The 23,527-nt window shown below is 35.4% G+C and overlaps 1 protein-coding gene across 1 annotated transcript in view; it reads right to left on the bottom strand.

Annotated features, from left to right (window-relative positions):
* LOC141714233 (uncharacterized) overlaps positions 1–17,581 on the bottom strand; it is a 114,906-nt gene extending 97,325 nt beyond the window's left edge. The window contains exons 1-4 of the mRNA XM_074517765.1: positions 17,067–17,581; positions 16,895–16,961; positions 16,729–16,792; positions 16,486–16,608 (exon numbers count right to left, since the gene is read on the bottom strand). Of these exons, the coding sequence (XP_074373866.1) occupies positions 16,486–16,608; positions 16,729–16,792; positions 16,895–16,961; positions 17,067–17,581 (769 nt within the window). The remainder of the gene's footprint in view (positions 1–16,485; positions 16,609–16,728; positions 16,793–16,894; positions 16,962–17,066) is intronic.
* Between the last annotated feature and the right edge of the window lie 5,946 nt (positions 17,582–23,527).

Below are 23,527 nucleotides of genomic sequence, written 5' to 3'. Positions count from 1 at the left end.
CATTTTGGGTTGTAATAACTTTTAAATTGTGGATTCAAGGACTTGTACTTATTTCAATTTCATCTCTGAGACTATAACGTGTTGTGGTGTGTGTTAGTGTGGGGTCACAGTATGAGGTTATTTATTATTAATTAAGTTAAGTGATTTTGTGGAAAGAAAGACCGTGACGACCCGTATCCCCGACCCGGGATCTGGGGGTGTTACAGTGATTGCATCTTTCGCCCTTTGCATGGAAGCAGTTGTATGCACCAAGTTTAGAATTCTCTCAGCAGCCACATTTTCCTGTTCAGCCAAAACTTGATAAGCTGGAATAAGGTGAGTAAATGCCTCAACCTCATAAGAAACAGATTCTAAGACAGCTTAATATTCTTGCTGAAATAGCTGTTTCTTTTCATCCTCATTGACATCCCTTAACTCACTAACAATGGGCTCTTCCCATTCTTCATTACCTTCTTTTCTCTCATAATCTTTCTTTTCTTGCATCAAGGGCTCCCCTTGGCTTCCCACCCTCACACCCTCACCTTCACCATCTAAGGTGGGACTCCACCCACTCACTATTTCCAACCTTGAAGAAATAGCTTGCATAGCTTCACTCCTTTCCTCTCCTTTTGCCTGAGAGCAACTCAGTGTAACACCCTTTTTTATAACAATAAAACTACACAATATAAACAAGTCTAAATTATATAAAACCTGCAATAGTGTAGCAAAACTGAATGACATAGTAAAAAAATCCATGGTTTAAACCTCCAACAATAATAATAGAAATAGGATATAAAATCCACTAAAAGAAGCCTTCGCATTTATTAGATCCACTAAGTTGAATCTCAACTAAATATTGAATGTCACTCATCACTCTGCCCGCTTTACCCCTAATTACCTGCAGAAAGGAAACAATACGAGTGAGCCAAATGCTTAGTACGAATATACTCTATATAATTGATAAAATATAAATACGAATAGATTGTGTCTTACCAACACAGAGATTTAAATTGAAAATGATAAAAAGGTCAACAATGTAGTTTTGAAATAATTTACCAATATTTATCGAATCAGCAGGATAATAAGTATAAATAATTGAGCTAACAATGAAGCATAAAATAAGGTTGAATAGCAAATAAGGTGGGTACAAATATGGGCCTCTTACACAAAACTATATTTGCTAAACTCCAATCACTTGCGAAGTATAGGACAATGGTTTCTTCTTCGGTAATCCAGAAGAAGAAATAAGGAATGTAAAATACACCCCAACAATATAATAGCGATCATGATCTAATCACATCTCATACTCCAGATACGCGCTCGTATACTCACCCACTGATACTAATTGGTGCCTAGTACACCTTTACTCCGAACTCCAAGTGAACATTATCCGTGATTAACCCACACAGATCGGTCTAAGAGCCCAACAATAAGGTTACAAAGGTTGCTCGACTCGTTGCACGAAACAAAACAAAGTAAAATAATGTCGCAAGAAAAATGCGAAATAACAATATGAACGAGTCAAAGCAACAATAATTCCAAGAATAGGGAAACTGAAACGAAAATGAGAATGCGTACAAAAAGGTACGCATTGAGTAAATAAAAATTCAAGGAGTGAAAGAAACACAAAAGTCTAGGATCTTGATTTGTTCTTTAATCAGAAGACTCTGATACCAATTGTTAGGTCTCAATATGTTTGTAGAAGGGGGGTTGAATACAAATAATACCGTTTAATCGAATAAAATGCGGAATAAAAAAGTGAAACAAGATTCAAGTTAAATAAATTATTATTAAACTTGAAAGGTGTTACAACAACGGTATCATTTACAAGGGATTAATCTCAAATCAATTATCACAAATCTAGAATAAATTCGACATGAACTTTTTCTATTTTTGCAATAAAAAGATCAAATGCTAAAAGCGATTTGAGATTAAGTTCTAGGGATTTCGATCCGCTAGATAGTTACACAAGAACAAGAAAGGTATTTCTAGTGGATTGGATTTAACAATAAATACAAGAAATAAATGATCTGTGAATTTGTAATAAATTCTCTGCAGGTTTCTTTTGTTCTGTGTTCTGATGAATGATATTCAATACTCTGCTTTTTGTTGAATGATCTGCTTCTGTTGGTTTTGTAAACAAAACACTTCTATTGAATCAGTAAGACTTTCGGCAAGACAATTCTTTTGGCTCAGCATGACAATCCTTTTAACTGGTAAGACTTTCGGTAGGACTATCAAATGAACTAGCAAGACTATCCTCCTCCCAGTGTAACTTTCGGCAAGACAATTATTTGTACTAGCATGACTTTCGGTATGACTATCAATTGTCATACCGATTGTCATATTAGTACAATCAGATTGACTTGTTGAATTTAAATAGATTTTAATCCAATTTAAATTCTGAAAAACCTTAATATTAATTCTGAATTAATTAATCAATTAATTTAATTAATCAATAAATTAATCTTTGCAGATATAATTTATTTTCTTAATTAAATTATATGACTTAATTAATTAATAGAGAATTAATACTAATCTTGAGCAGCAACCATTCTTCTGAAAATCTCTGTCAATTACGAATCAATTCTATCACTTCAATGTTGACACTCGATGTACTGTCTGGTTCATGAGTGACTAACTTCCGTGACGTTTCTTCATGCCTTGACTTTGATACTCTTGATTTTCTTCAGACTAAATCCTTGTAATTAATTGATACCCTGACGAGATCTCTGTCACTTGATTAAATCCACAATCTTGATTTATATCACTGAGGCTTGATCAATTTCTTGAGCTTCTTCCAGTGAATTAAGTCATCAAGTCTGTAGATGAACAATGTTACTTAATCCTTTGACATATGTTACTATGAGAGATTTCTCTGACGATAGAACCACTATTTACTTATTACATCCTTATTTGAGTTGAGTTAAATCCTCGAATAAACAAATAGGCTATGACAAATGCCTTTCAATCTCCCCCTATTTGTTTGTTAGACAATAACAACAAATACCTAGAGGATAACTCAACTAACAAATAAGAAAAAGATATAAACAGTAATGCAAAGTAAATAGCAGAAAAGTTCTGGATTATATTTAACATTTTCCAGATTCCAAACGAAATTTACAAGTGAATACAAGATAGATGTTCCTCTAGCCTGAACATATAACTACATTAGTCTATCTTGATTCATAAAGCTCTAATCATATTACATTGAGTTTTGAGCTAATTGAATTCAGTTGTCTTCTCTTCCGACTTCACCTTCTTCCAAATCTTGAAGCAACTCCTTGTCAAAGACACGATCCTTTTCTGAAGTGAAGCTGTCTGGTCTAACTGGTTGAACTCCAACTGTCTTTAGCTTATTCTTGAGTTGATTGTATCTTTTAATATTCTTTTCACAATAAGCTTGAATCATATCAGCTGCTTGAGTTTTCAACATGGATGAATATCCAGCAGTTCTTAAGTGATGTTCCATCCAAACCAGATGCTTAGCTGAGTAGTCTTTAAGAGATTGTGAATCGAGCTGGCAGATTTGAAGACAGTCAGACTTAAAGAATCTTACCTGATGAGGATTGTTGACCACTTGAGGACTAGCCCTGCTGGCAAACACTTTGAGCCTTTTTCGAAGAACTTCATTCAACTCTGAGCTTCTTTTGACTTTGTTAAGAAGAACCCAAGTCTCTGACAATGAACGATTCTGAAATAGATGAAGTGACACCTTGAAAGATCCTTCGCTCTGACAATATACAAATATGCTCATCTCATTTAAGGATCTTTCAAAGACAGCTGTGATCCTTGAGACTTCAGTCTTTATAGCATTCATGTACATGTCATTGTTTGGATTAGAGATCTCCAGCTTGTCCAGAAGATATAGAAACCACCTATCATTGTTTGTGCTCAGCTGAGGCATATCAAGTACTCTCCTAGCTTCATCCCATTTTTCACCAATCTTCAGTCTGACATCTCTTCTCCTTTCTTGAGCTTTAATGTCATGAAGACGTTGCTTTTGAAGAGTTTCTGTTCTTTGTATGTCTTTCCTCATGTCAATGATCTGGGATACCTTTTTGAGTTCAGCTTCTTTTCTTTTCATCTCTGACTGCTGCTGCTGAAACTCTTTCTCAAACTGAGGATCCACTGGAGCTTCCTCTTCCCATTCTCCAAAATCACTTTCCTCCTCAGCTTCAAAGAAACCATCTTTATCTTCCAAGACTGGTTCAGTGGGAATGTCACAAATATCAAAGTCATCCTGTTCTCCACTATAGTAGATATCATCAGGCTTCCCTGTGCCTCCAGCAGACGAATCTTTTTCTTTTCCCTTTTCACTTCTCCCTTTCTTCTCCCCCTTAGTTGAGGAATCCTCTATAGACCTTCCCTTAGATCCTCCATGACCTTTATCACCTCCCGAGCCTGAGCCTCCACCAGACGGCCCTTCAAAGAAAGTCCTTTGTTCTTCATTAGGGCAGTGAGAATTTTTGATCATGAAGTACAAGTGCTTCATCCCTTCATTCAGATGTTCCATGCCTGTCTCTATCTTCAGAAATCTGGAAGAATCTAGTGAATGATTCATGTCAACCAAGTCTTCAAGAGAAGTCATTCTTGTATGTAGAGAGCAGAAGTTTGAAATGTCGTCAGCTGATAACGTTGGAGATTCCTGGATTGAGTTAAGCTTTGGTACAACAGATGTCTTCAAATCTGATATTTCAGTCCTGATAAGAGCCAGCTGATTATTGACAGAGGTGGAAGAAGAAGACCGTTCAACCACTTGTGCTTTGAATGATTTAGCTTCAGCCTGACTTTTTGCAAGTTGTTCCTTGAGATCAGCAATTTGAGCTAACAGATTTTCAGTGTTTGTGTCTGTGTGTGCGCTCACCTGAATATCTCTCCTATTTGATTCACTCAACTCACATGCATGTGTATCTCTCAATATAATTGCTCGTGAGGAGTCTTCCTGATGCTGATCTTCTGTACCTGCATTTAAAATCACCCTAGCCTCTTCAAGAGAGGTCAGTGGTGGTGCAATGGGAATTCGCGAGTCCCGATCCTCAGTCAAACCTATCATTTCATGTGAAATAGATGTCTGAATTGCTTTAGGGATAGATTGACCGAGTTGCCCTCCACTTTCTCCAGATAAATCTGCGAGTGGAGAATCCCGTGAGGGAGCCAGAGGTGTTGGATCTGGGAGGGGAGAAAATGATTCTATTAAAGGTGGCTGAGAGTCAAATTTTCCCTCAGAAGCATGTGACTACTCTTCTGCCGTAACTATGGCAGGCACTGTAACCGACTCTATGTGCACTCCTCGCTCCGTGTCCTGAGTATCATCTACTGGTCTGTATGCTTCCATTGTGAGTAATGGAATTGTGCTTGACTCAGTACAGGATGCCATGGCCCTATGGCGAATTTTAATAGATTCATCCTGTTGAGAGAATGTTTCTAGTAACTGTTCAGTGGTCATTTCAAAGTCCATGTCCTGTTTGGAGGACAAGGATGGGCTTTTAGATGCCTCAGTAAATGTTCTCCTTTTCTTGGGTGGAGGCAGAGCTGAGGGTTCATTCACATCTACTAACAAACTACTTCCTACTAATCTTCTAGGCAACATTTTAGACAGTGGGGGAGAGGTTGAGATAGGTTGTGACTCTGTGTTTGGCTCTATGACCTGGGATTGAAGCTGTGGTTCTACAACTTCATGGTCAGTCCTATCAACCACTGGGGGTCTTTCAACAGAAGTAGGAATAGGTTGAGTTTGAGGAACTATTACCTGTAGAGAAAGTGCATCCGATGTTTGAGCCTGGGTGGTTTGAACCACTGGAGGTTGAGCTTGTTGTTCATGACCGGGAAGATTGAAGATAGGTAAAGGAATATAAGTGGCCATGAAAGCAGATACAAGTACTGGAACTTGCATGAATTTGAACATTGTATCTTGGCGGGTGTAAATCTTTTTGCTTACAGGAGGGGGTTCGGTTACTGAGGAGTTAGCAAAAAGGGCTTTATGCTCAGGTGAGAGAATATGTTCTGCTATGAGCATGAGAAAACGGGCATAGTAGCACGAGACCCTACGATTTGTAGAATGATCCCGTAAAGCAGTAGTGAGACATCTCAAAAGAATAGGTAAAAGTAGTTTGCCAAAATTGATCCTTTAATTGAAAACAACCGCAAGACCAATATACTGCAGAGTGGAAGTGATGTTGTGAAAGTTTGATTTAGTGCAGTTGGCAAACACTTTAGAAAGAGTATCGATGAAAATGTCCCATTCAGAAACCAAGTTGGATTTTGATAACTTGGTTAAATTAATCACCCCCTGGTAGTGAATAGCATGGAAAAAGTTTGAAATATCATTTTCAGAGGGCAAATTACAGAAATTGTCCATAGGAAAATTTAACGCTCGATTGACGACTGTTTCATCAACCACATACTGTGTGTTTGCCACGGTGAATGAAAAAGATTTAAAATCATCGGCCACAGTAGAGGTTGTGCAAATCAGTCTGAGCAGATCAACATTTAAAATCACATTTGATTTAATAGCAGAGCTAACAATCGAATGGTCATTTAAAAATCTAATCCACGGCTTAAATTTTTCTACATCACATTTATCTGGATTAAAATAACCAACAAGATTATGTGCGACAATTTCGAAATTGAGAGCCATTTAAAAATAATAAAATACACACTTTCAGAATTTTAAGAATAATATTAAGAAAATTCGAATTAATTAAATTAATTTAATAATTCGAATTAAATCAATTATATTCGAAGAATTTAGAAAGAAATGTATCTCGTTAAAGTTCTTAACTCACAAAAGCAAATTAGAAAAACGCACAAGACACCAAACAAAATTAAATAGAATTACCCAAAATCAAACAAACACAAACTGATTTTTGGGGAAAAATCGAAAAAAAAAAATTTAAAAAAATTTCGCAGCACTTCTGTATGTATATACGTGTATGTATATAATAGAAGTGATGTTTTAGTTTGCTGAGTAAAAACTCGAGCAAGGAAGATAATGGAGATGGGTTTTGATTTTGATCGAATAGAGAGAGAAATAAGAGAGAAAATGAAGACTGTTGGAATTTTGAAGAAAAACTGAACTGAAAGATTTACAAAATAAAAAAAATGTTTAAGAAGACAACTGGTATGACAATCGAGGAAAGTCATACCGATTGTCTTCCCGATTGTCATACCAGGCATTTTGAGAAGACAAAACAAAAAATAGTAATAATATATAACTGGACAATCTGATAGTCAAACCGATTGTCATACCAGTACAAAATAAATCATAAAATATCTGATATTAATTTTATTACTGGCATGACAATCAATAGTCATACCGATTGTCTTGCCAGTTATAAAATTAAACTGTATTAAAAATAAACACGTATTTGTACTGGAATGACTTTCAGCAAGATAATTTCAATTGTCTTGCTGATTGTCATTCTAGTATAAACTAAATTACATATTTATATAAATATACTGAAATGACTTTCAGCAAGACAATTTCAATTGTCTTGCCGATTGTCATTCAAGTATAAACTTAACACAAACAAACAAATATATATATATATATATATTTAATAATTAAAATAAAAAACTGTTTTTAACAAAAACAAATACAAACAGTTTTTAACAAAAACAGAACATATATATATAAACAAAATTACAGAAAACTACAATAAATACTAATATAGATATGGCAGAAAATATTTACACAATTAAAATATTTCAGAGATAATTATATTTTCAGTCCAAAAATAGATTTCTTTTGAATTTTAGCAAATAAAATTCATAGAAAAATATTTTTAGAGAAAATAAAATATTCTGAGACATTAAAATTAACAAGTTGAGTAAATAAATAAGATAAGATAATAAAAATTTCATAGAAATAAGCAAGAAATTTTGGAAAATGATAAAATAAATTTGCAAATGAATTTTTCATTTATGAAAAATTCATTTGTAAATTCACTCAAGAACAGATTTCAGATATTCACAAGTTTAATCACTAAAGATATTCAACATACCCAATTTACCAACTAATTTGGTAAATGTGGATTCATCAAGAGGTTTAGTGAAAATATCTGCTATTTGTTCTTCTGTTGGAACAAAAAATAGTTCAACAGTACCATTCATGACGTGCTCTCTAATAAAATGATACCTGATGTCAATGTGCTTGGTCCTTGTATGCTCCACAGGGTTGTTGGTGATGGCTATTGCACTTGTATTGTCACATAGAATAGGTATTTTGTTCAGTACAGAGCCATAGTCCCGTAGCTGATTCCTAATCCACAAGATTTGAGCACAGCAGCTTCCAGCAGCAATATATTCAGCCTCGGCCGTTGAATTTGAAACTGTTTGCTGTTTCTTGCTGTACCATGAGACTAGTCTGCTACCTAGGAATTGACAACTCCCTGAGGTGCTTTTCCTATCAACAACACTTCCTGCGTAATTTGAATCTGTATATCCAACAAGGTTAAAACCAGATTCTTTAGGGTACCAAATACCTAGATTTGGTGTTCCCTTAAGATATCTTAAGATTCGTTTAACAGCAACGAGATGAATATCTCTAGGATCCCCTTGGAACCTTGCACATAAGCATGTAGCATACATAATATCTGATCTACTTGCAGTAAGATAGAGTAACGAGCCAATCATACCTCTGTAGCTTATGACATCTACCTTAATGGAGTTTTCACATGGTCCAAGCTTGACAGCTGTAGTTGACGGAGTCCTTGCTGATGCAGAATCCTCTAGATTGTACTTTTTGAGGAGTTCCTTGAGATATTTGGATTGACAAATAAAGGTTCCATCTAACCTTTGATTTACTTGTAATCCAAGAAAGAACTTCAGCTCTCCCATCATGCTCATTTCAAATTTGCTGTGCATTAACTTAGCAAATCTCTTACAGAGATTATCATTAGTAGACCCAAATATTATATCATCTACATAGACTTGGACTAATATTGTATCATTCTTATGCTTTTTAGAAAAGAGATTTTTGTCTATGACACCTCTAATAAAGCTATTTTCAATAAGAAATTCAGAGAGAGTGTCATACCATTTTCTCGGAGACTGTTTGAGTCCATAGATAGCCTTGAAAAGAAAGTAGACAAAATCTAAATGATCTGGATCTTCAAAACCAGGAGGTTACTCTACATATACCTCTTCATCCAGCTTTCCATTCAGAAAGGCACTCTTGACATCCATTTGATAAACTTTAAAGTTAGAGAATGCTGCAAATGCCAGAAAAATCCTGATGGCCTCTAGTCTAGCCACTGGAGCATAGGTTTTATCATAATTAATGCCTTCAGCTTGAGAATACCCTTTAGCTACCAGTCTTGCTTTGTTTCTTGTAACCACACCATCTTCATCTAGTTTATTCATGAATACCCACCGAGTACCAACAGCTTTCTTGTGTGTAGGTCTAGGTACCAGTTTCCGGACTTGTTGATGTTCAAACTGATTGAGTTCATCTTGCATAACAATCACCCAATCTGGATCAGTCAGTGCTTCCTCAATCTTCTCAGGTTCCATCTCAGAAAGAAATCCTGAGAATAGACACTCATTTTGAGTAGCACGTCTAGTTCTGACTCCAACATCTGGATCACCAATAATTAACTCAAAAGGATGAGCTTTATTCCAGACAGTCTGTCTTGGAAGTTTTGATCTTGATGATTCGCCTTGAAATTCATTGGGATGTTGCGTCCTACTAGTTGATCCTTCAGCATCTCCCCCTGAGTTATTGCCATGTTGACTTGAAGATTCTCCGTCAGTAGCAGTGGTATCTCCATTGTTGCCAAAGTTTCCATCACCATTACTTTGAGTATCATCATGATTAACAGGTTCTTCACCAGCAACAATCTCAGGTTCTTGACCATGTTCTGATTCTGAATCTGACATATCATCAAACTTCAGTTTCTCAGAAGGATCTTCAGTTTGGATACTAGGGAGTTTAGTGTCATCAAATGTAACATTGACACTTTCAGTTACTTTGTGTTGATCAATGATATACACTCTGTATGATCTTCTTCCATATCCAACAAAAATACCCTCATATGCCTTTGCCTCGAATTTACCACGACGATCATCTCCATCCTTGAGCACGAAGCATCTGGCACCAAATACATGAAAGTATTTGATAGAAGGTTTCTGTTCATTCAAAATCTCATAAGGAGTTTTCATGAAGTCTTTGTTGATTAGAGTTCGATTCTGAGTATAACATACAGTATTGACAGCTTCAGCCCAAAAGTACATTGGAAGACCTGATTCACTTAACATCGTTCTTGCAGCTTCAATCAATGTACGATTCTTCCTTTCTACCACTCCATTTTGCTGAGGGGTTCTAGGAGCTGAAAATTGTCTGGTAATCCCTTTGTCTGTACAGAATCCATTGAGAAGTGAATTCCTAAATTCTGTTCCATTATCTGACCTTATTGCTCTAACAGGGACATTAGAATCTAACTCGATCAACTTGATATGATCAATCACAACTTGTGGTGTTTCATCCTTAGAGTGAAGGAATAAAACCCACGTATACTTGGAATAGTCATCAACTATCACAAGACAGTAACACTTCTTTGACATCGAAAGGACATTAACTGGTCCAAATAAATCCATGTGCAATAATTGCTGAACACCAGTTATGGAGGATGTGTCAATGCCTCTGTGACTTGCTTTCTTTGACTTTCCTTTCTGGCAAGCCTCACATAGTCCTTCTGGGGAGAATTCCAGCTGAGGCAGACCTTTGACCAATTCTCTTTTGACAAGAGAATTCATTGTTTTGAAATTGAGATGAGAAAGTCTCTTGTGACATAGCCAACTCTCATCTGACGATGCCTTTGCATAGAAACAATTGACTTCAGGATTGCTTCCAGAGTTCATGTCAGCTACGAACAGATTTCCTTTCCGGATTCCCATCAAGGAGGGTTTTTCATTTTTCTTGTGCAGAATCTGACACTTCAGCTTGTCGAATAAAACATTATAGCCGTTGTCACAGAACTGACTAATGCTAAGCAGATTGTGTTCAAGTCCTTGCACAACATACACATTTTCAATGATAACATTTCCAGCTAGCAAACAGCCATATCCCTCCGTTAAACCTTTGCTGTTATCTCCAAAGGTAACCACTGGGCCAGCTTTCTAAACCACATTTGATAGCAGGGCTCTATCTCCGGTCATATGTCTTGACGATCCGCTGTCAAGAATCCACACTACCGGTTGTACCTGTTTAATGCCCTGCAATACAAATGGATTAGACCTTCTTCGGAACCCAAGCTTGGCTGGGTCCGGCATACTTGTAAAATTGGCCTTTATCAGGCAAAATAACACTCTTAATTTTAATGTTCTCAACTTTCTCAATGACTGGACATTTGACCTTGTGAACATCCTTGACAAATTTCTGTTTAGGCTTAGGCACAAATGTCTCCTTTCTAGCTTTAGGAGGACTAGCAGTCTTAGACCTATCATGCTTCCTATTATTCACATGCTGACGAGGAGTAGTCTTATCATTAGAAACATGCTTACCATTAAAATAAGCATACATCAAATTAAAAGCACAAGACATACAATCAGGAACACCATATGCTTTATGAGAGGGATTAACAATAGTCAACTTATGCATGGTAGACATGGCATTTGTGTTATCCAACTCATGTGTGTCTGAGTTAGTCTCAGTTGCTTTCACAACTTTGCCTGGAACCTTTGACACACTTGACTTGGAGACAGCTTTCTCATTAGCATGATCTTCAACACGGATTTCTTCTTGAATAATAATTGAGGTCTCATCAAATGGTTTAGCAATTGATTCTTTATAGAGGGGTTCATCAACACCCTTAAGCACATGTGGTACTTCCCTTCCTTTAGCACAGACATGAGGATGGGAGTTTATGCCTAATTTTCCAATAGCAACATTGTAATCATAACCTATTCCAGATGTTTGATTAACAGCTTGCTTATTGTAAAACTCTTTGGACTTCGAACAAGAATTAAAGTAAGCTTTAACCTTAGCCTCAAGACCGGTGATCTTGTCTTTGAGAATAGTTTCGAGTTGTCTATAACAGTCAACTCTATTCTCTAGAAAAGATACTTGTTCTTTTAATTTATCTTGATTAATGTGCACAAGTCTTAATTCATTGACCTCTTTCTCAAGGTCTTTAATTTGTTGATTTAACAATTCATTATCACGACGAGCACAATCTAAGGAACCTCCTAGATGATAAACTAATTCAGCATCAGTAAATTTTACCTCTTTTCTTGATGATGAGGTGTTTGCATCACTAGCCATGAGAGCAAGATTCCCAACTTCTTCATCTTCACTGTCAGTATCATCCCAGCTTCTTCCCTTTGCCAGGTAAGCCCTTTCAGATTTACTCTTCTGATTAGAATCGTAAGAGTTCATCCTAACTTGTTTTGGCTTCCTGCATTCTGTGGCAAAGTGTCACAACTCATTGCAGTTGAAGCATCGAATGGTGCTTCGATCAACCATCCATGTTTTGTACCCACCACTGCTGGTGTTAGAGGATGAAGATCCACCTTTCTGGAATCTGTTGTAGTTGGACTTGTACTTGAACTTGGGATTCCTTTTGAATCTGATATTTGAGAATCTCTTGACAATCAGGGCCATTGACTCATCCTCCAATTGCTCCAGTTCTTCCAAGGAATAAAAATCATCTCCTGATTGATTTGTAGTAGGAGGATCAAATTCTGCTACTATCACATTTTCTTCAACCTTGGAAGACTGTACCATTCTTTCTGACTGTTGAGATTGTTGTTGATATTGTGGTTGTTGTTGTTGTTCATCAGCTACTAGAGCAGTAGACGTGCTAACCACTCTTCCTTTCCCGTAAACTTCCTTCTGCTGAATCTGCTCCAACTCATAAGTCTTTAACACACCATAGAGCCTTTCCAAAGAAATCTCACTCAGATCTCTTGCTTCTCTAATGGCAGTGATTCTATATTCGAGATGAGTTGGCAGTGTTAAAAGGAACTTTTTGTTGACCTCCCTGATGGAATAGTATTTACCATTAATGTTCAGGTTGTTGATCAATGCATTGTACCTCTCAAACACTTCAGTGATTCCTTCTCCTGGATTGGATTTAAAGTATTCATACTCAGAGGTTAGGATTTCTAACTTGTTCTCCCTAACTTCCTCTGTGCCTTCATTAATAACCTCAATAGTTTCCCAGATATGTTTGGAATCTTTACAGTTCATCACATGTCTATTCATCAAGGGATCAAGGGAATCTACTAAAATTAATTGAAGGCTAGCATCCAGGGAGGCTTCTTCTTTTTCAGCAGGAGAAAAATCCTCAGGATCTTTCACATAAGTTCTTGCTTTGGTAATCACCACATCATTTTCTATTACCTCTGGTTCAATAACCATTGGAATTTTAGGACCCTTCTTTAACACTTCCAGATATTTGGAATTTGCAACTTGTAAAAACAATAGCATCTTCTTCTTCCACATAACATAATTTTCTTTATCGAATAGTGGAATTTTAACGGTTCCAACTTTTTGTGTAGTCATTATGAATTTTTGAGTAAATAAAAATTCAAGGAGTAAAAGAAACACAAAAGTCTAGGATCTTGATTTGTTCGTTAATCAGAAGGCTCTGATACCAATTGTTAGGTCACAATATATTTGTAGAAGGGGGGTTGAATGCAAACAATACCGTTTAATCGAATAAAATACGGAATAAAAAAATGAAACAAGATTCAAGTTAAATAAATTATTATTAAACTTGAAAGGTGTTACAACAACGGTATCGTTTACAAGGGATTAATCTCAAATCAATTATCACAAATCTAGAATAAATTTGACATGAACTTTTTCTATTTTTGCAATAAAAAGATCAAATGCTAAAAGCGATTTGAGATTAAGTTCTAGGGATTTCGATCCGCTAGATAGTTACACAAGAACAAGAAAGATATTTCTAGTGGATTGGATTTAACAATAAATACTAGAAATAAATGATCTGCGAATTTGCAATAAATTCTCTGCAGGTTTCTTTTGTTCTGTGTTCTGCTGAATGATATTCAATACTCTGCTTTTTGTTGAATGAGCTGCTTCTATTGGTTTTGTAAACAAAACACTTCTATTGAATCAGTAAGACTTTCGGCAAGACAATTCTTTTGGCTCAGCATGACAATCCTTTTAACTGGTAAGACTTTCGGTAGGACTATCAAATGAACTAGCAAGACTATCCTCCTCCCAGTGTAACTTTCGGCAAGACAATTATTTGTACTAGCATGACTTTCGGTATGACTATCAATTGTCATACCGATTGTCATATTAGTACAATCAGATTGACTTGTTGAATTTAAATAGATTTTAATCCAATTTAAATTCTGAAAAACCTTAATATTAATTCTGAATTAATTAATCAATTAATTCAATTAATCAATAAATTAATCTTTGCAGATATAATTTATTTTCTTAATTAAATTATATGACTTAATTAATTAATAGAGAATTAATACTAATCTTGAGCAGCAACCATTCTTCTGAAAATCTCTGTCAATTACGAATCAATTCCATCACTTCAATGTTGACACTCGATGTACTGTCTGGTTCATGATTGACTAACTTCCGTGACGTTTCTTCATGCCTTGACTTTGATACTCTTGATTTTCTTCAAACTAAATCCTTTTAATTAATTGATACCCTGACGAGATCTCTGTCACTTGATTAAATCCACAATCTTGATTTATATCACTGAGGCTTGATCAATTTCTTGAGTTTCTTCCAGTGAATTAAGTCATCAAGTCTGTAGACGAACAATGTTACTTAATCCTTTGACATATGTTACTACGAGAGATCTCTCTGACGATAGAACCACTATTTACTTGTTACATCCTTATTTGAGTTGAGTTAAATCCTCGAATAAACAAATAGGCTATGACAAATGCCTTTCAAATAACATAGACTGTTACTAATATTGTACACGTAGATCGGTAGCAACTAAACTTTGATATCAGTTGATGTAGTAGCTAACTAAAGCAGACAAATAAGTATAGAACATGCACATTTAATTCATAGACACCACTAAGCCAGCCAACACTCAAATCAAATATAGTGGCTAAAATCGACAAAGTATGTTAATTAAATAATAAATTAAAACATAGAAAATATGATTCTATTTGTATATGAAAATCAAAACTATGTCTAAATAAATAAAGGACAATCACAATAATTAGCACTTTAAAACCAATTTAGACACTAATATAAAATACACAACATCCATTAAAAATTAACGTTTTGTAAATATAATTTTTAATGAGCAAAGCTTATATAACTATAAGGTTGTATATCCAATTTCACATGTAACCAGAAACTACAAAGTGAATGCATGCATTGGTAAGGTTAACTACAATCTAAAATAACAAACGACTATTTAACATGATTTATAAAACTCATGTTTCTTAAAAAAAAATCTCTTTAAAATTAAAAATAAAAATTTTCAATTCCAAGAATGTTTTTTACCACAAGATACCAAGATTCTAAAATAAGACATCGATCTACACAATTATAAATTATTATAGAAATTAATACTTATAAATTAATACTATTATAAAACATAAGATTAAAATGCATGTAAAATATAAACAAATAATTATCACTACTACAAAAATATTACACTTAATCATTTATTTAATCAAAGAGCGATAATTACAAATTTTACGATGTATATATTATGGAACCAAATTTATACTAAACAAATTAATATAAAATATTTTAGCAACCAAGGCAAGAACACTTACTTGCAAGCACAATTCATAAAATCACTAATACAATCTTGATGAAGAAGATCAAAATATTGATCCTATGTCAAAGTTGTTGACAAAAATTATTTAACTTATAAATAAATCATGATCATTGAGTTTAGAGGGTATTGCACTATCACAAGTAAAATGGCATAAGTATATATCATTGTACCTCCTTGTGCCACAGTCACTATTCTCAACCCACTAGTGAGCTTCTAGTGAGTATAAAAAATATGATGCGGCCAAGATCTCATATAAAAGGATGGAGATAAGTTTTAGCAAAGTGATAGACTTCTAAACGAATTTCTATCCTTATCAGTATTCAACTACTAGAACCTTCGTCCTTATCTACTACGTATCATGAGTAACAATCATCAACTAACTTCTTTTTAAATTCTATAATTATACACCAACATATTTATTTAAATATAAAGAATCCTATAAATAAACTAACTATATCAATCTAATATGGCTTCCGTAATTACCATTATATTTAAAATTAATAATAATAATAATAATAATATAAATAATAATAATAATAATATAAATAATAATAATAATAATAATAATAATTGAAAAAAATAATTCTCAGGTATTAAATCCTTCCCTCCTTAAAATGATTTCGTCCTCGAAATTAAAATAATGTACCTTATTCAAAAAGATATGGATATCTTGTGCGAACCGAATCTTCGGTCTCCCAAGTAGCCTCCCGGATATCATGATTCCTCCAAAGAACCTTCACAAAAGAAATCGTCTTTTTACGCATAACTATTTCCTCTCTTGCCAATATTGCTTCAGCTTCCTCCTTACAAAGTAGATCCTCGCCTAATGTGTCTAAAGGATATTGAACAACATGATGCGGATGATAAACATACTTCCTCAAAACTGATGCGTGAAATACGTTATATACTCATGACAACTGAGGTGGCAATGCAACTCTATATGCTACTGCTCCAACCATCTCAAGAATCTCAAATGGACCAATATATCTCGGACTCAATTTACTTTTTTGACCAAAACGCTGAATGCCCTTTGTCGGAGATACCTTTAGAAAGACCTTATCTCCAACCTTAAACTCATACTCTCGTCTACTCTTATCTTCATAACTCTTTTATCTAGATCGAGCTTGCCTAAGTTTCTCCAGAGCAAATGATACTTTGTCAGTAGTTACCTGAACTAAGTCAGGACCTTCTAAAAGCTTCTCTCCCACTTTATTCCAACAAGTCGGTGTCTTACACCTGCGTCCATACAATGCCTCAAAAGGAGCCATACCAATGCTCTCCTGCCAACTATTGTTGTACGCAAATTCAACCAACGGTAAATACTCATCCCAATTTCAAAACCATTCTAGTGCACAAGCTCGTAACATATCCTCCAAAGTCTGAATCGTCCGCTCTGACTGTCCGTCAGACTGCGGATGAAATGTTGTACTATAATTCAATATGGTGCCCCATGCTTTTTGAAATCCCTGCCAAAATTTTGAAGTAAATCTTGGATCTCTGTCAGAAATAATAGAAACTGGAATACCATGAAGTCTAACAATCTCATTTCTGTATGTTAGTGCTAAACTCTCCAAAGACATGTTCCCACGAATCGGTAAAAAGTGAGCAGATTTAGTAAGCCTATCCACAATCACCCATATCGCATCATTCTTCTTCAAAGTTTTCGGCAACCCAATAATAAAATCCATGCAAATATTCTCCCATTTCCATGTAGGCAATTCCAATGGTTGTAATAATCCACTTGGTCTTTGATGTTCAATCTTCACCTGTTGACAAGTCAAACATTTTGAAATGAACTCAGCTATATCACGCTTCATAACACTCCACCAAACGTGTTCCTTCACATCATGATACATCTTCGTCTCACCTGGATAAATTGAGAATGGAGATCGATGGGCTTCCTCCAATAATTGCTCCTTAAGTTGCTTATTATCAAGCACACACAATCGGTTACCCTTTCAAATTATACCATATTCGTCAACGCGAATTTTTGGTTGCTTTCCTGATTCCATGCTCTGTATAAGATACCATATGTCACCATCACCATCCTGAGCTGCCTTTATCATAGAGATAAGACTAGGCTCGACATGCATACTTGCTAATATACCATCTGTGCCTTCACGATAAAACTCCAAGACAAATCTTTCAATCTCATGCTGAAGAGGTCGTTGATGTGTCATCAATGCTGCCAAATTTCCAGAATTCTTCCTACTCAACGCGTCTGTAACCTTATTATCTTTTCCAGGGTGATATTGAATGTTCACGTCATAGTCTTTCAAAAGTTCAATCCATCACCTTTGTCTCATATTAAGCTCCTTCTGTATAAAGATATACTTCAATCTCTTATGGTCGGTAAAGATCTCGCACTTATCACCATACAAGTAGTGTCTCCATATCTTTAGTGCAAATATAACAGCGGCAAGCTCCAAGTAATGTGTCGGATAGTTCACCTCATAAGGTTTCAGTTGCCTCGAAGCATATGCAATCACCTTTCCAGATGGTAGTGTCAAAACAGGAGATGTCACAAGTTTTTTCTTCAACTCTTGAAAACTAGCCTCACATTCCTCGGTCCATATGAACTTGTTACTTTTACGAGTCAATTGTGTCAATGGCATGGCAATAGTCGAGAAACCTTCAATAAAGCGACGATAATAACCAGCAAGTCCCAAGAAACTCCTCACCTCAGTCACAGTGCTAGGCCTTGGCCAATCGGTAATAGCCTCAACCTTAGCTGGTTCCACTTTAATTCCATCTGCTGATACAATATGTCCCAAAAAGGCAACTTGATCAAGCCAAAATTCACACTTCTTGTACTTTGCAAACAACTTATTTTTCCTCAATATCTCCAATACAACTCGTAGATGTTCCTCATGCTCTTCTTTAGACTTTGAATACACCAAAATATCATCAATGAATATAATCACAAATTTGTCGAGAAAATCTTTGAATACCCTGTTTATCAAGTCCATGAAAACTACTGGTGCATTTGTCAACCAAAATGACATGATAAGAAACTCGTAGTGCCCATAACGAGTCCTAAATATAGTCTTCAGGATATCACTTTCCTTCACTCTCAACTGATGGTAGCCGGAACGTAGATTAATCTTTGAAAAATAGTTTGCTCCTTGCAGCTGATCAAATAAGTCATCGATCCTCGACAGCGGATACCTATTCTTCACAGTGATTCTGTTCAACTTTCGATAATCAATACATAGCCTCATCGAACTATCCTTTTTCTTCACAAGCAAGACAGGTGCACCCCAAGGTGAAACACTCGGTTTGATGAAACCTTTCTCAAGAAGTTCCTACAATTGTTCCTTTAACTCTTGCAATTCCAATGGAGCCATGCGATACGGAGCCTTAGAAATCGGTTGCGCACCAGGAAGTAGGTCAATAGAAAATTTCACCTCTCTTTGTGGTGGTAGTCCATCCAAGTCCTTTGGAAACACATCTGGAAACTCACAAACTACACTGACATCCACAAGTTCAGGTGATTATATAAAAGAATCAATCACATGAGCTAAATATCCTTCACATCCATGTGTAAGCATCCTATGGGCCTTGATGGCCGAGATAAATTTCCTCAAACCACTAGGCGTAGAACCCTGAAACTCGAACTCGGGTGAATTTGGATCACCAAAAATTATTTTCTTCTTTTGAAAATCAATAGTGACCTTATGCCGCTCTAACCAATCCATCCCCAAGATGACATCAAAATCTTGCATCGGAATAGGTAGAAGATCCATGAATAATTTCCTATCCTGAACTACGACTACACAATCATGGTACAGAGTGTTCACATATGTATTTATCCCAATAGGGTTGCCAACAGAAAATTCTGATGAAAGTGTAGTAGGTGCAATGCATAAGTGTTTAAAATAAGATGTAGAGACAAATGAGTGTGTAGCATCAGTGTCAAATAAGACAGTAGCATTCCTATTGCCAATAGAAAATGTTCCCGTAAAGGTACCTGGGGTATTTGCAGCATCCTTTACGGTAATAGAAAAGACACGTCCACCATTCTTCTGATTATTTCTTCCATTCTGATCGTTTGGGTCCCCAGATTTCTTCAATGGTTGCATGCAATCTCGAATAGTATGGCCCTTCTGGCTGTAGTTAAAGCAGGATCTAGTAATCCAATAATAAACACCACTGTGCATCTTCCCGTAGTGCTCACAAGATTTTCCTCCATTCTGATTACCAACTTGAGTCCCTGACTTGTTCTGCTGATTGCCTTGATTTCCATTTCTCTGCTGAAAACTGCGAGTGTTGTACCTGTGTTCATTTTGTTTAAATTTTCCTGCAGATTCGCCATTTTTCTAAAACTTAGATGAATCATCATCTCTCTTCCTTTTCTGATTCTGCATGTCTCGCTGTTTACAAAAATCAGCCTGATGAAGTTCTTGATCTCTAGCACTGTCCACCAAATTGTCCATGGTAGTGTAGCGATTAGCTATGATGTGGTTACGAATAGAAGTCTTCAAACCCCACTTGAATTTCATGATCTTATCCTCCTCAGTACCAGCAACAGATCGAGCATACCTAGCCAATCTCTAAAATCTGACCTGAAAGTCTACCACAGACTCATCCTCTTTCTGAGCTATACCCTGATATTCTTGAGCATACTCCTCACGAATACCGGCAGGAAAGTATCTCTGATCAAACTGTGCGTTGAACACATCCCAAGTGATAGTATTTTCATATCCAGCTGCGTGAGAAGCCACCACTGACTTCCACCAAATGCTAGCATCCCCCTCAAGACGGTATATAGCAAAACGGGCCTTTTCCTGCTTAGAACAATTTAAAACCCGAAATATTTTTTCCATGTGATCAATCCACGCTTCAGCATCCATCGGGGTCTTAGCTTCCTTAAAAAAATTAGGTCTTTGCTTCATGAATCGATCGAACATGGTCTGGCCTTCCAGATTCTGCCCATTATTATTACCATAAGAATTCTGTTATTGTCGGGCTGCAACTTCCTGCACCATGTCCATAAAAGTAGCTCGATCCATCACAATTTGATGATGGGCATTTCCAGCATTATTCTGACTTGCACTGCCTCGCGCCATCCTGTAAAACTTTTCTATAAGTGCAAAAATAACACACAGAAGTAATACGATATTCAAATAAAGAATCGAGATTTCTTTTTTTTCCTACCCATGCGAAGTCAACCCAAAACTCACAGGTCAATGCCTAAAAGACAGTCTACAGAATCTATAACCGTAGCTCGGATACCAACACTGTGACACCCTATTTTTATAACAATAAAACTACACAATATAAACAAGTCTAAATTATATAAAACCTGCAATAGTGTAGCAAAACCGAATGACATAGTAAAAAAATCCATGGTTTAAATCTCCAACAATAATAATAGAAATAGGATATAAAATCCACTAAAAAAAGCCTTCGCATTTATTAGATCCACTAAGTTGAATCTCAACTAAATACTGGGTGTCACTTATCACTCTGCCCGTTTTACCCCCTAATTACCTGCAGAAAGGAAACAATACGAGTGAGCCAAATGCTCAGTACGAATATAATCTATATAATTGATAAAATATAAATACGAATAGACTGTGTCTTACCAACACAAAGATTTAAACTGAAAATGACAAAAAGGTCAATAATGTAGTTTTGAAACAATTTACTAATATTTATCGAATCAGCGGGATAATAAGTACAAATAATTGAGCTAATAATGAAGCATAAAAGAAGGCGGAATAGCAAATAAGGTGGGTACAAATATGGACCTCTTACACAAAACTATACTTGCTAAACTCCAATCACCAACGAAGTATAGGACAATGGTTCCTTATTCGGTAATCCAGAAGAAGAAATAAGGAATGTAAAATACACCCCAACAATATAATAGCGATCATGATCTAATCACATCTGATACCCTAGAGACGTGCTCGTATACTCACCCACCGATACGAGTTGGTGCCCAGTTCACCTTTACTCTGAACTCCATGTGAACATTGTCCGTGATTAACCCACACAGATCGGTCTAAGAGCCCAACAATAAGGTTACAAAGGTTGCTCGACTCGTTGCACGAAACGAAACAAAGTAAAAAAATGTCGCAAGAAAAATGCGAGATAACAATATGAACGAGTCAAAGCAACAATAATTCAAAGAATAGGGAAACTGAAACGAAAATGAGAATGCGTACAAAAAGGTACGTATTGAGTACAATAAGCGCATAATTTTAGAAAATGAATCAACATTAAATTAACGAATATTTTATTATTTAAAACGAGAGAAGAATAAGAAATTCGTACCTCGAGTAAATAAAAAACTAGTCCGACAATGTTAAGGTAAATCCGCTAAGAGAGATACACAGCTACTACTCCTTATTTAAATATAAAATTAAATGATAAATACAAACTAGATTATGTAAGGACAACAACTGAGCATTAGTCCTAGTCTAACACCATTCTATTACTAGTTGCCACATGTTCAACACCAAAACACATAATATCAAATCCTAGTATAAGCTGAGCTTCAGATTCATACTATAGTAATTACTAACAATTATGTTTATAAGTACCAAAATGTGAATATTTTACATATATATAATATTATAATTTATCTTAATAGTAGATCAATTAATTAAACAAAATAACAATACATTGTTAGGTCACACACACTGTAGAAGGGGGTTGAATACAGTGTTTACTACAATCAAATCGAATATAAGAACTCAAGTAACAGAATACAGATTTTATTCAACACAATAAACTATGTTACAAAGAACTGTTTTCTCTCAGTGATGAACAAATAATCACGAGAGCTGCTAGGGTTACAATGAATAATATTTTTGATTAAGATAACATATATAGTGTAAACCCTATGATGTGTTTATATAGACACACAGTTACAAGATAAGTTCTAATTGATATAGAATATAATTCTGTATCCTAAAATATATCAATCAGTTATCTTTTCTTCTAAGTATTCTATTCTTCATAGAATTCTTTTTCATGCATATCTCTTCTTGTTTTAGTCTCGATCTTCTTTCCTTTAAATCAGCCGCCTTTCTTATCTGAAAGTCTCCTTAAGTCCTGATATTATCTCATGATAAATATCTTCTGATAACTTAAGTTCTGATAACTTAAATCCTGATATCTTAAGTCCTGACTTCAGTATAAGAACTGATTTCCAGTTAAGTACTGATTTATCCTGTTAATTAAGATCTAAAAAACTAAACACAAATCATCATTAGACATGACATCAGAAATATATCTAACAATCTCCTCCAACTTGTAAATTAGCATAATATACAAGTTTAAGAGATATTTGATGAAGTAAAAAATATTAAGTACAAATGTATGAGAATTTGACTAGATAACTACAACTTACAGTCCTTACAGCTTTACCATCCTTAAAGTCTGATATCAGCTTCAGTCTGTATATCCTTCAGAATTTAAGCAGTTGTAGATCTTTGACTTGGCTTCAATATGTGATCTCTTTAATATCAGGAGTTATTCTGAGATAGTTCTTCAACAGACTTCTCTCAGCATATTCAAGTTGATTATGCATCCTCCTTTTTACATTTTTAAGTTCAACTGTATCTTCACCTGTTTGGAAGATAGCAGCCCTGAGATCATTTTTTTTATTTCCTTATATCTTGATCCAGTTTGATAATATAGGCTTTATCAGACTCTAGATTGAATTCTAGTCCGTTAATACCAGAAAATGTAGTGATGATTTTTGCGGTATTAGGCTTCATTTTAACAATATCACCATTGTGATCTCTGTACTTAGGAAAATATGGCCTGTCAGACTTTACAGAATAAAG

Source organism: Apium graveolens, chromosome 3, assembly GCF_009905375.1.
Source record: "Apium graveolens cultivar Ventura chromosome 3, ASM990537v1, whole genome shotgun sequence".
Lineage (NCBI taxonomy): Eukaryota > Viridiplantae > Streptophyta > Magnoliopsida > Apiales > Apiaceae > Apium > Apium graveolens.
This window is presented reverse-complemented; position numbering and strand designations above follow the sequence as displayed.